At 37.1% G+C, this 14,509-nt stretch overlaps 1 protein-coding gene across 1 annotated transcript in view; it reads right to left on the bottom strand.

The window, feature by feature from the left end:
• GPATCH2 (G-patch domain containing 2) overlaps window positions 1-14,509 on the bottom strand; it is a 126,332-nt gene that overhangs the window by 39,481 nt on the left and 72,342 nt on the right. Inside the window, exon 6 of the mRNA XM_056357110.1 lies at window positions 152-216. Within this exon, the coding sequence (XP_056213085.1) occupies window positions 152-216 (65 nt within the window). The remainder of the gene's footprint in view (window positions 1-151; window positions 217-14,509) is intronic.

Below are 14,509 nucleotides of genomic sequence, written 5' to 3'. Positions count from 1 at the left end.
ATTATAAATATTATTATTGAAGATCATTACGTAACTGAGCTGAGGCTCTCTTATCACATTTGTACAGTTGCAAAAATGTGGCCTTGGGGCAGAGGTAGTACTGTAAGGCAAACAATAATAAAAAGTTATAACTCCCATCACTGACACTCACTCATGGTGAAGAGAATCCTGGGACAAGTGAACCGTTTTCCTGCTACCGCCTGGTCCTGGAGTTATCTAATGCGAAAAAGTAGGGGGGGGGGAAAGAGTTAGAATAATGAGGCAGCATACACACAGAGTGATTGTTTATTAAGAAAATTTATCACCAATACTAAATACAAAATACAGACCGTACACTAGACACAGTAAATGCAATCAGCAATATCTGCAATTTTGAAGTAAAGTCCGAGTGCAGAAAGTGCTATACAAGATCTACCGAAATCCTTTAAGTGTAATCCTGATTGGATGTCAGACATCAGACATTTACAGATGCCAGGGGCTCAAGTTACTTTTGAAAAATCCATGAAGCACTTTATCTCCAAAAAATGAAAGTTAGATGTTTTGAAAATCATATTCAACATACTATCCTTATTTATGGATAATACAGCAATGAATGTATTCAAAAATGCTCCCCATCTTTGTATCCCAACACAAAACTTTTGAAATTCACGTTGATGTGGGATAGAAAGCAAAGATAAAATAGGCTTTACCACACTGTACTGCAGTGCTTGCCTAGTGCTTTATACGTACCAAAACCACACATAATATGCTCAATTTAAGAATGATCTTAAGAATGCAGGACAGCACATGCCCAGTTCTGCACATGATGATATTCTGGTATTGCTCAAGAATGCATTCAAAGAGCTTTATTTTATTTTTTGTTTTAAGAACCTGCTTAATTTTCTGCACATGTAGACAGCTAAAAGCAGAACAAGAGACCACCCTGACGAAACTCATGCTTGAAGAAGCAGAGCAGAAGACACACTTTTCCTGTTTCAAAGATTGCAAGGCCAAGTTTTCAGTTCTTTGCAGATAGTTTTATAGTCAGTAGATGACCAGAAGCAGGAATGAAATCAGATGTTCTGCCAGTTTTGAAAGCAGACCACAAAACCTCAATGATAACACATTTATATGGTTCAGGCTTGCCAAAAATACATAAGCAAAAGATTCACAGATAAAAGGGGCCTACTCGTTACTAAAACAACGCACTCATTAAAGAGTACTATCCCTATTCATCTGGTGTCACAATGGAGAAAAGCCAGGGCAGTTGGAGCTCCAAGTCTGGAAAACTCTTGAAAGCACACACACTGAATAATTTGAAAGCTCTACGATGGTTGAAGTACTTGACCAAAATCTGTTTCTTTGGCCTGAAGAATGATGTCACTAAGGGCTGAACTGAGAAACCCTAAAGCGTTGTCACTCTTCTGGCTGATGGCAGCTGAGAAGAACTGGCTATACTTTACCGCAGAAAAACGTATGCAGACATCCAAGTCCCTAGTAGAGGAAACCATGGCAGCTACGTGGGGGAACAGCACCTAGTGCTTTATCCACGTTCGGAATTCCCTGTTTTACCGGCCGTATTGAAGCCTGACAGAGCCACATGCTAAACAATAAACCAGCGACCAAACGTTACTTTTTCAATGTCATAGTTCACCTAATAATAAGGGCAAGAAATGTCAATTCACAAAGACGCAGCTAGAAATACAAACAAGTATTTTAATATGTCATTTCCAAATTTCAAGATTAATACGTAAACTGTTACTTTAACACTGTAAGTAAACATGTAGCTCGGCTCTTGAGAGTTACATCCCGCATTAATCTCAAAATGAGGTTTTCATGCTATTCCAGTGGGTATCCCTGGAATATAGTAATCCATTTTCTACACTCTGGCTATAAGAAAAGCCGACTGTGCCTATGTCATGCTTTGTTAGAGGTTCATGATCACATTATCTCATGGTGGACCTGACACTTTTATTCAGTTTACAGTATGTTCAGTGTACAGGCAACTTATTTCCTTTGCCAGGGCTGCTGACAACCTTTTCCACACTATATTAATCTTGTTTACAGACTTTATCTTGGTACAAATATCAGAAAACTGAACTTTTTATCTCCGGGAGAAAATAAACAACATGTTGACAGAAGCAAAAGCTATTTTCTGGACCAAAATTGGTTGTTTACCTGTAGCCATACTTATGGAAACAAGTTTAAGCTTCCAGCTTACTCAAAATACATAATATCAAATTTAATAAGCATGGAAACTTCAAGAAAAATCACTTGATAAATTGCCAGTTTTAAAATATATAAACTACAGAAGCATGTTTTTCCACTAATTTGTAAGAGACTATGAACTTGCTTGGAATACAGTTACAACTGATCACAAAGTACACTGCTCAGGTTTCTCTTGCACACCCCCAGACAGCTGCAGTAGTCACAAAATATTTATAAAACCAAACTCATAATGCATGCTTATAGATTCTCTGAATAAAACTGAATGCTGATTATTGTAAGATTCACAATATGTTAATGCAAATGAATTCCTATTTGCAAAACTTACCTAGGGTGTAAAAAGCCAGAGACCCTATTGCCCATCTTTTCTGCCAGCTCACAGTTAGAAAAATATACTCCAAAGATCTGCTGACTCGCTACAGAAGACAGCGCCAACTGCTCCAGAAAGCGGCAGCAGATTGCAAGACACTAAAATAAAAATAAATACCCTCTCAACTGTTCAGATTCTTTATTCATGCAAAAAAACCTCCAAAAAAGCGTAATTATCTAGAATTGCTTTAGGTGATGAAATACCAGTGCACAAGAAGAATTCGGGGGTAAAGTAAGTACTACCTTTCCGTTTGGAAACAGCACTGAAGGTTTGCACAAGTAAGACTTGGTTGGGTTTTTTTTCCCTCTTTTCCTTCCCAGTTGAAGGTATGCTGGCATGCATGTCAGCGCACACACGTGTATCAGGGAATCTGAACTGCTGTGATGAGTGTTCAGAAATCTAACAGATCAGGCCAGGCCTGTTTTAATCTTTAAGTTCATTCATTAACATCGCTCCTCTTGGTAACGGTCAATTCTTACACACTATTAAACATCTCCCTTATATATACCAAGAGTGTTAGTTTTTAACTAATTTGTATGCTAAATTAGCTGTGCGTACTTAATTTCGGAGCTGACACTGTAGAGTTAGCACTGACGGCTACGGTCCTTAATGGCTCTTAGCCACAGGGGTGAAGGTGCCCAGGACTAAGCCATCTGAGAAAAGACACTGGAATTGAAATGGGCTTGTCTTCCTTCTCGTCAAATTCTCCTTGCCTATGTCTGATGTCTTTATGTTACCGCTCCCTCTGAAAAAGAGAGGGAGGGTGCACCTTCTCTTTTTTTGTAGCAAGCACCTGAGCCATGGGCAAGTTAAAGTGCAATCTGAAAAAGCATGCTTTGATAACAACAAGTGCTGTAGACCACTTTTGCCACATACTTCGCAGGAAAAACATGCAGCAGATGTTTTTCTAATAATATAAATACAATAGTTTGGGTTTTTTTCCCAAATCTTTTGAAGGATAAACCTTTGGAAATGATGTCATGGCACACTATAGCTCATATAGACACAAACAGAATTCTGCCTTCAAAAGCTCATTTCTATGAGACATGAAAAGGCCTAGGAAACGCCCAATAACCTCTTTCAAGCTTTTTAGCAGTATATTTAATAGTCTGTGTTTCTAGAACTTGTACTACCCCATAACTGAACATAACCATACTGGAACATAGGTAACTATAATATAAAAATTGGAAGTATTTCTATTTCCTCTATTTAAGAATATCTGCTTTTTAAAAGTTTACTAGATGTAGCAAATGACTAGGAATGATGTCTTAGAGGATGAGGAACAATATCAACCTTCAAAAAGTACAAAAGAACTACCACAGGTCTTCACACAGCCCAACTGAGTTGCAATCTGTCCTGTGGCTTAGTTGCATAAAGCAGAAAATAAGTAGGAGTGTAAAGGGAAACCAGGGAAACCTTTGACCCTCCTTGCTTGTCAGCTTCCTCCTGTGCAAAGTCTCCCCAGCAACACATTGCCCAAGAGATACCGTAATCTACAATTGATTTAACTGCTTTAATATGAATAAACTTTAGGGTTATCTTTGGAACTCTTTAATTTCTTCCGGCTGCAAGTCCTTTTACTATTGCTTGAATAAGACAAGGTGGTGGTGGCTGCATACTGTTTAGAGGGTCCCTGAAACACAGGTATTACAACTCAGAGAAAAAGGAATCCTGTTTTGCAAAGATTGCTTTGCCTGAGAAATTGTGACCTATACTGATAAGACACAGTAAAATAGAAAAGTATTCAAGACCAAGGAGTTTTGCATCAAAATACACAACATAGTACACTGCTGCCTGAGATACCACATACCACAAACTTCAGAAGTGATACATGGAAACACAGTGGGATTAAACAGAAAAAGGACAAGAGAGGATTTCACTCTGCAGCAACGTCGAGCACAGCAACTATTGTTAAGTGCTAATAATATAAAAAGACTATTTCATTTGGAAGGGATCTGCAATGAACATTTAGTCCAACAGCCTGTGTGATTCAGGGCTGACCAAAAGTTAAAGCATGTTATTAAGGGTGATACAGATGTACAGATGTGTTCCAAACACAGTACTTTCTTAATACTTAAAATGCATACCCAGCTATACCTCTTTTCCCTTATTTTTCCCCATGCTATCACACAATCAAGTGAACAAGTACACTTCCTCTTTATGTTTAGCTTAGGAAATAACATTTTTGAAAAAATACAGATTGTGTCCTATTCATAATTGTACCTCAGCTATGTTTTCCATTACTGAAAAAATAAATTTCTTAAATTTCAAGTGATTTTTAAATACGAAAAATGACACTTTTGTATTTTAAATTGGATTTTATGCCAAATAATCCATAGCACATGCAGCGAAAAAGACATTACCAAGCTCGTGTTTTACAGGATGCTGTTTCCTCGCTATGATTTGGTAGACTTGGCAGTGTTAGGTTTATGCTTGGACTCAATGATATTACAGGTCTTTTCCAATCTATATAATTTTGATGCGTTTAAAGAATCCACATAAATAATTATGGAAGCATTTGACTTGAATGCTTAACTTAGCCATCACAGCATGTCACATTCATAGTATGCAAACGCAGTAAAACCGCAGCAAAATTTTGCTGAACACTAGTTGCACAAATGAGCTAACCACTTTTCTAAATGAAAGAATATGTTCCTTTTTCCACTCTATAAATTAACTGCTATGATCAACAACAGATTAATACATGTGAAAAGTAATTATACTAAAAAAATCTTTAAAATTCCAGAAGAAGAAAACATACTTTTTTCTGGGTTCACATATTTGTAGTATGTTTCCCTAAAAACACTATATTGACAAATACAATTTGAAAGTTCAGTAGCAAACCTGATTTTTTCAGGCAGCATTTTCCACAAAACAAGTTGTCAAAAACAAAGCGCAACTAAAATGATATCCTGGACGACAGGATTTTGCACTAGAAATTACAGCATCACAATGGCACTCCCATAAGTCACAGTTCTGTAATTGCCAATTTATAGGAAATTAAATCAAACTGTATTAAAGGGAAGAGATAGAGAAAAATGTATTCTTTATGTATTATTGCGCTGATTACAAGCTATTTTTCATAATTTCAGACATCAATTTGTTATCACTCATTTTATACCCTTCTTCACTAGAAGTATTGGGAAGCACCTACACTAAACAAAGCTCTGGATTTAAAATACATCTTTAAAAAAACCACAGATACAAATTCTTTTACTTGGAGCAAAATAAAAATCTAAGAAAATAAAACCAGCTTTCACAGTATACATTACTGAATCATTGCCATAACCCTAGCTTGACACTACCATCACATTTTTATTCCCTCTAGAAGCGCACTCTTGCTGAAGGGCCCAAACTGACCATTCCAGAGAAGCATCTCTTTAATGTACAGGTTAACTTTACACGATGCTCAGTCAAACTCAGCGAAGTCTTCATGAAGACATGGTTCACTGGCACAATAGTTCTGTTCCAGTTTCTTGCTACTCTAATTTTAATTCTTGAAAATTGGCCCCTTACTAACACAGTGTTGCAAAAATCAATGGATCATTGCCATTCTGCTTGCAAAATATACGCAAGTGATAAGGAAGGAGCAAAACCTCGAGAAAAATAGGTCAAAAGACAAGGACTTTAATCCTAAAGCAAACACACATCTCCCTGTACATGTGTTACTGTTTTCTCTTAGTAACAACAAAGAAAAAAAGACCTACGCACCCTAGGTAAAATGTGAATCACTAAGTTTCTTGGAGTTAAAATATATGTTCCAGTTCCTCAATCTCTCCAGTGGTTTCACACACTGTTAAGAGTTTTCTCTAAATTTCCTTTCACACAACTGATCAGAATATGTTTCTCTCTTCATATATGGTTTTCAATTGAATGATTAACAGATAGAAAAAAACCCACTATCGTATCAGAGATTAAAAGGTGGAAAGTGCTATTAAACACAGCTCCTTCAGGAAAAGATGGAAAATTTTCTGACTTACAAAAGCAGAACAATGAATTTCTCTGTAAATCTTCGCTGTTACACAATTTTTCTCTGCTTTTATAGTAACATGAATTTGAAATTAAATAATTATAAATTTTAAACAAAAAAGACTTTTGTAAAGTGACTGGCCTGGGCATAAAGTTTTTTGTTTGTTTTAAAGGGTAACACTAGCAGAAAATACTACAGACTATGCTTTGTCCTAAATCTTTGTCAAAGGGACAAGCTTTTATATACTATAGAATAGGTAACACAATAAGTGTGATGATGCACTGTGATGATATACATCAGTGCATACATGCTGCCTTTAGGTATGTGATATGGTGATGCCGGAAGAGCTATTAAAGCAGAGAAAATAAGTACTCGTGTATCATGTTAAAAAAAAAAAATAAATTATATGGTGTCTGGAGAAAGTATCAGGTAAAATGAAACGTGTAAGTGTCCCATCTGTAAGGAGGTCAGTAAGAAAGCTGCTTTTGAGATAGTAGTATTTCATATTAAATATTAGTTATGTGGCACCATTGCCAAAACAGCAGCTCACAGCACTGCAACAAACTGGCTGATTTGTAAGTCTCAAGAAGAAATATAAACCAGATTTTATTTTGTTTTTAGTTAAACCTGGTGGTAAAAGGCAAATGTAAGATCCTCAGGATGGCATTAACACACCACACAGCACCGCCTTTTCACTTTTTATATTAGGAAAGGGAAAATCTTCCGGACAGTTATCTGAACTGTATTAGTTATGGCAAAAAAACCCCACAAAACAATGGCGAAAATTTTGCTACCTTACTAATCTGTAAATAACAATATTCAAGAAATTTTATTTAAATGCAACCAATTTTTCCTTAGTACATAGAGCTACTAATTAAATGCTGCAGGAATATACTGCGTATAAAAAAAGTCTCTATCATGATGGTTTAGCTGTCTCTTTTATTCTAGGGTGAAAGCTTCACTAAGTCAACAGGATTTTGATTTCAGTAGTGCTGGGACTGTATCCTTATGAGTTAAGTATGATCTAAAATGCAGAAATAATATTTTTACTTGTAAAATTATCGTCACTAAGTGAAGTTACCCACATGGCAATACAGAAAGTAGGAAGGAGCGAGGCAGCGATTAGGATACCAGCCTTGCCCTGGGAGATGCAGGTTCAACTCCTCACTCTGCTGCAGGCTTGCTGTTTTGACTTTTGGTCAGTTGTTTTCTGCAGCTCAGTTCCTCGTTTGAGAAAAACGTGAAAAACAGACAAACAAGACCCTCCTGCCCTTCCCTCAGCAAAGTAATCTGTAATACTTTTCCCTTACTTCATTAAAGTAAGGTAATATAAAGACAGTACAGATTGTACCAACAACAAAGGATGTCATCAAAAAACATTTTCTTTAAGACTGCTTGAGGTATACTACTGAAGGTGATTTTTATTCCTGCTGCCATGGGACTTATTACAGGAAACAGAAAAAAGTCAATATTAAATGCATTTACATACATAAGCAGAATTACTCATAACAGAACTCTGTGCGGGTACAAGTCATACTATGACAGTTCGTGGCAGCACAAGGTTTCTCAGAGCGGATTAAAAAAAACAACCCTGCACACAAACCCCCCATTTTCAAATGACTGCCCAGCTTCAGTAGCAAGCTATGAGTGGCCTCTACTGGCTGACCAAAGGCTACAGAAGTCACTAAGCTTTTGCTATGAGTAACAACCGTGGTTATCAGCTGCGTGAAGAAATGCTAACAGAAAGAGCATGTTCGTCAGTGCTAAATAATTCACTTATGCTATGGCTAAAACTGACGGCAAACATGAGATGAATGATACAATAGACAGTGAGAAAAACCACGTCTAATACCGGTGATCCCAAGACCTGTCGATATCTAGACTGTAAATATATACATGCAAAAGTCCATTTTCCAAAAGCTGATAAAGGAATTCAACAGTATATACTGTGGTAGCTCTGAAGGTGGAAACAAACCTGAAACTCAAGCAGTTTATAATTTGTTTCTACATTTTGTATGAAGACTGAATTACCTCAATTATGGTATCACTGGTTTGATTTAGACGTGCAATTAGGAAGCCTATTGCGTCATCTGAGAAGGTATGAAACCAGAGACAATCTAATTATTCTTCTCATAAATGTGCAACAAATGTGTCCTTTTTTTTTATTTATAAATATATTTATAAATATATTTATAAATAAATTTCTTATTTATAAAATTAAAACCAGTAAAATACAGAATAATAAAAAATGAAAAACCTGAAGTATGGAAGTGTGTCTATTGCCACAAAGCCGATCTACAATTTCCTCAAAGTACATAAAAAATTACATTTTTATTAAAAGAATAAACCATAATTAATTTGTTAACACACAATAATTGTGGACAGCATAATTTGAAGAGGAGAGTAAAAGCTGTCCAAAACACGGAAAAAATACTTATTAGATTTATCATGCAGTATCTCTGTTCAAATAAAAAATGATTAGATAAACAAAATAGCACCAGTAGCAAGGAAGTAATTATTTTACTTCACCTTTCTTTGCTATAGGAATATGTACCTGATTTGCCATTCTCCCACATTTTAATTGTACCCTATCAAGAAGGATTATTGTAAAACATAAGTGACTACTGATGCCAAAAGGTGACTGCCTTCAGAAGCAGCCGTACGGTGCTCACACCGCGCTGTACTGTGTGAGATTTCCAGCTCCTGTTCTGAATTCTGCCCCATTCCGGAGTTCTACCTCATTTCAGAATTCAGTCCCATTATCTCCACCGCTCAAAACTGTTCACAGGGTTATCTAGCTGACATAGAAGATAACCCTCCGTCTCACTAGACACCACTGGGATATGACATGCTGACCCACGGTAAGCCCTGATTATTAGCTTGAAACATACACCGTATAAATGGAGCTTCGAGCCAAATAACTTGTTAAAAAGTATTTTCATTTTACTCTTACATTAAAACTAATTTTAAACATGCTGACATCAGTTCCATTAATCTACGTAGCCATGAACATATTTAAACACGTTAATGTTAGATTGTTACTATTGTCCATAACCAGATGAAAAATGCTATGATTAGAATGCAAACTGCAAGTAATGCCTTTTTCTTTTCAAAAGGGAAAGGGATTTTAGTTTAATAAATTATAGCTAAATGAAAAACAAATGGCCAGCCGCTGCAATTAAAGAGAATGCCCCATTTTCCGCATTGCACTGCAGGCCACAGTGTTATCTTACTGATGGAAGGCTCACAGCCGATGGTACAGCGAGGTCCCATTCTTTCCATCCCATCTTTTCCACACCACTACGCTTCCAGCGACCGGGAGAGCAGTTTGGATTAGCAGCCCCAGACAGAGGTAGGCAGAAGCGACCTGCTCGGCTAAGTCTCCCTCTCGGCTGGGATGCTTTCCTATCATAGCACCCGCAGCTCTGCGCAGTCTTGAAGTCTTCAACCAGTCAAGTTTCATTTGCATGAAAACCTCGTTACCTTTTGTTTTTCACAGGGGCACCCAACGAGCTATATTACAGCCTGGGAAACGCAAGCCAGACAGCATCTAAACTATTTTCAGGAGAATGTGACAAGAGGAAGACTAGGCACAAGGGGATGCAGATAGCAGCATACTAACAGTCTCCCACATGAAGAAAATAACTCAGGTATCAGAAAATTTTGGTTTAAAACATTACACTTTCGTAATATCTGGGATAAAATACCTTTTAAAATTTGTACAGTTTGATCAGTAACAGACCTTACAAAATTTACATACTTGAACTGCTAAAATAAAATTACCTTTTCCCCTTCAGGTTAGGCAACATATAAATAATTAGTGGCCACAAAACAATTTTCCTGCATTTCAAGTGAAATTCTCACCAGAAGGTGGTGAAACAGCAGGAAAAAGGCTTTAGGGGAGTTTCAGGTACAAAGCTGGCCAGTTTCACTGTTGACAGTATTATGTACACACATGACACTTCTCATTACTTTGCGCTTGCCTGTACACACATGTACACCGGGCAAGCTTGCACAATTGGTAGATTTTAGAAATCCTTTATTTCCCACTTTTTTCTCTGCAATCTGAACTTCTAGCGTGTAACTATAACCATTGTTCCAAATTGTAAATGCCAGCAGAGATAAACATAAGCAAGCTGGAAGCTCAGAAATCAACTTTTCATTGGGTACTTTTAAGGTCAAGCTAAATTCAGGCTTAAGATAACTTTTTTTTTTCTCCCTAAGCAAAATGATTTAGAAAAAAAGTAAGTTTTAAGATACGTCACAATAAATATATTTTTTCCTAGCAGGACATTCTCAAGCTTTTCCATCATCTTGCCTTCAAATATCAAATGTAAATAATTCATGACTTCTATTACAGAAGAAATGGAAACAAGTAGGTTCTAATAGGGAAGAAAAAAAAAAGTGGGAATTCCACTCATACATTTTAAAAGAAACTGTCAAGCTTGTTAGGCTTGATAGCAGTCCCACATTGGAATATCAAACATATCAAACACATGACATTTCAAAACTAACATAATGTAGATACTAAAGATGTATCCTACCAAAAGCTCATGAATGGATTCTGCAAAGCCACCATTAACTTTGATTGGAAGACTAAACTGTATTATCTTACTCTCAAAATCCCTCCTTATCAGTAAGAGTGTTCCAAGGTTCTCTTTGTACGATATCAAGCCCTACATAATGGAAAACATCACAGTGCACTCTTAAGGGCGAGCCCATAGTTCCTTATAGTAATTTACATTTGTAATGCATTAAAATGATAGCCATCCCCAAACACTATTCATAAAGGAAGGCAAAGCCTGTGGTCTAGGAGCAGAACGCAGCTTCTCTCCGCTATCCACTCCTCCAGCAAGATGAAATACCATTGCTGTGTGTTGTCCTGGCACACAACGTGCATTTCCTTGGTAGTTTTATGCTATTTTGTTCATGGGGGAAAGACCGTTCACTTTCCCCTAATGTCTCTGGCTGCATCAATTTTATTTTTTTGGCCAGATCCGCAATAGTAAGTTTTGGTCTCTATGTAACACTTTAGCTGCCTCAGGCTTCTGAAATTCCTGATAAAACCATGTATAGGCAACTTTTGGCTACCAAATGCATAACCCTCTACGTATGAAGCATCGTGGTAGAGATAAAGACAAGAGGAGTAACTGGCTTGTTGGGTCCTGACTACACAGGGAATCCAGTAAAGAACACTTTTCTCTCTGTTGTATTTTATGTGTTTCAGGGCACAGAGAGCAACATCATTTTTTCACATGCAAAGCTGTAAAGCACATTTTGCCAGGTCCTGGAGAAGACTGACTTTCCACCCACCTTGGGTAGAGACCATACTTCACAGAATCACAGCCTGTGGCTATCAGCAACTCCTTGCAAAATGATAAGGGAATTTTAAGCAGCCCTTGAGGAGTGAGAAAGTTATTTTCCCTGTTACTAAGGGAGGAAAAAAAATCAGGAGAAGCCAAAAAGAGGGTCTTTGTCACAGAGAAGATCTTGAACCAAATACTGACATTTTACATTTATATGTATATGTTATTCCAGACACACAGAGTTAATTTAGTCCCTAATAAAGACAAATTGACCTAAAAGCTTACCACTTAGATGTATAAGAGCACGATGTAACTCACCAAGAAAACAGCCAAGGTGAGATGGAAGGAGAAGAGTATGGACATGGAAATACATTGCATCCAGCTATGAGTGACAGCCTTGGTGCTCAAAACTTCTACATGTCCGGAAGTTTTCAGAGACTATTTCTGGGTCAATCTGATGGTCTCCAAGATGCAAACTTCACTTTCAGTCAAGGGAAGTATTTTCACTACCAGTACAAAAAGTAAGCATTCTTCTATGGGATGCTGGAATACATATTTGATTTTAGTTTGGGAAGGAAGAGGAAAATGAGCAAAAATGATAGCAGAAGGTACCATGTGTCGAGAATATCATAAAAGTATTTTTGTATGTGGAAAAGCACACCTTCACAGAATTCTACTGCAAGATAAAACCCAAGAATCTGCTGAAAGATAATAGTGACTATCCCTTCAAGAAATGGTGCTTGGGGAATTGTGTGAATCTCTCTGCTTTGTTCAAAGCTTGAAGACACCAGCTTAATATAACCTGACTCATCTTCTTCCCATCCCCAAGATGGTTGAATAAACACTACCAACACAAAGCCTCGCTGAACCCACCACTTGCCATTCAAGTCGGTTGTAGTGTGATCCTGGGCACAATTTATAAAGTGAGTTATTAAGTTTGCATTTCATTTGCTGCCAATGCCTGTCTGTGATTGCTTAATAAACACAAGTTTCTGGATCAGTACCTTTTATTTAGCTGCTGAAGCAATACTATGATGATGGGCTATTCCATTTCCTACCAAACACCTAGACTTTATACTGTACCAGAATGGAGGCTGAATTAAGAGCACCCAGCATGTTATAGGCCTGGTTTGGTTTGCAGGTAGGTTTAACACTAGAAAGTGTGGTAAGCTCCCAACTGTTAATAAGATGCTCAGATTTCTCCTAGAAAAATGAAAATTGCTGTTCAAGACAAAGCTCATTTATTTTGTTAATAACTGGATACCAACAGGGTAAATGTTGCATTCCACAAGCTTAACTGGAAACAGTGAATTTAAGAGGAGTGAGAGAAAATAAAAAGCTCAAGTAATGGATACCCCCCCCAAAAAAAACCCAAAACACAACAAACCTCAACCAACAACCAAACAAACTCAAAACAAAAAACCCCAACAAACTGGCACACTTGTAACTTTGGTTGAATCTCTAAAGAAATTGCATTTGGTGGCAGCATTCAAGAAACTGTATATATTGGCAGAAAGCACTGTTGTGTATATCATACCCTCGATAGCATTAAATTGTGCAGGTGGCCAAGAAAAAAAAATTATGGAAAGAGCCATCTGAATTTGGCATTACGACCCACAAATATTTAAGTAGCACAGAAGAAAATACATATTGAGTTATTTTAAAAAAATAACTTTAAAAGTCATAAACACATAGTGATATATTAATTAGGAAGAATGGTGTTGGCAAGAAATTCACGTTCGCTGAAAAGGTGCTGTAAGTGCCATGAAATATCTGGGAACGTTTTCAAGTTCTTCCTGCATATAGCCACGTGCTGAGGAAAATAATCAACTGAACAAAGAATACGTACAGAAAATTCTGGAAAGTTATCAAAGCAGTTTGTATTCAAAAGCAATGATTCGGCTTACTATTAAATCAGAGGTCGTCTGTCCGATACTGCATCAAAAGATGGGAACTACTGAGGAAATGCCTGTTCCTTGGGGTGGTGGGGAAGTGGTACTAGCTGCATGGTTCAAGATGCCTTCTTGGAAAAGCAACAGACACAACAATCCTTAGGAAAAAAAGTCTTAGTAACTCTGAAATCGAGTGACACAGGCATACTTGACCTACTCCAGTTTTGTCTAGCTCATCCTTAACCTCAACTAAATCAGGTTCAAACAATATTAAGTGTCCTGAACCTTGAAAATTTCCTATTCACCCAAGCTGATACACAAAGAAATGCTGTTTTTTTTAAAGACACCATTAAAAATACTTAACTCCTTCCACACCTAAATAGTTTACCTGAATCTCTGGTGCCAGGGTAAAAGCAGCAGGTAAATTCCTATTCCCACAAGACAAACCTTTGCAGAAATATCTTTGACTTCAGTCCACTACCATTTTTATTTCCTGCTTTTTCTTGCAGACCTGTGAGATCAGCTTTGAAAGTTTCTCCTCTAACGAAAGTCTTACTTTATCATAAGATACGGGGAAAGAACTATGGTTTTAATTCATTCAAAGTGAAAGCCTATCAGCTCCAGAAGTTTTCATACCAAACTACTTAAGACAGATTTTTGTGGCTAAAATTAACAAAAGTATATTTCCCATTTGTACTGTAGCCTAAAATTTCTGAAGTTACTTCCTATAATTTTGTATGGTCCACTGTTATAGCACCATTTAACC

The sequence above is a fragment of the Falco biarmicus genome, chromosome 12, assembly GCF_023638135.1.
Source record: "Falco biarmicus isolate bFalBia1 chromosome 12, bFalBia1.pri, whole genome shotgun sequence".
Lineage (NCBI taxonomy): Eukaryota > Metazoa > Chordata > Aves > Falconiformes > Falconidae > Falco > Falco biarmicus.
The sequence above is the reverse complement of the archived record's forward strand: the minus strand, read 5'-3'. Positions and strand labels throughout refer to the sequence as shown.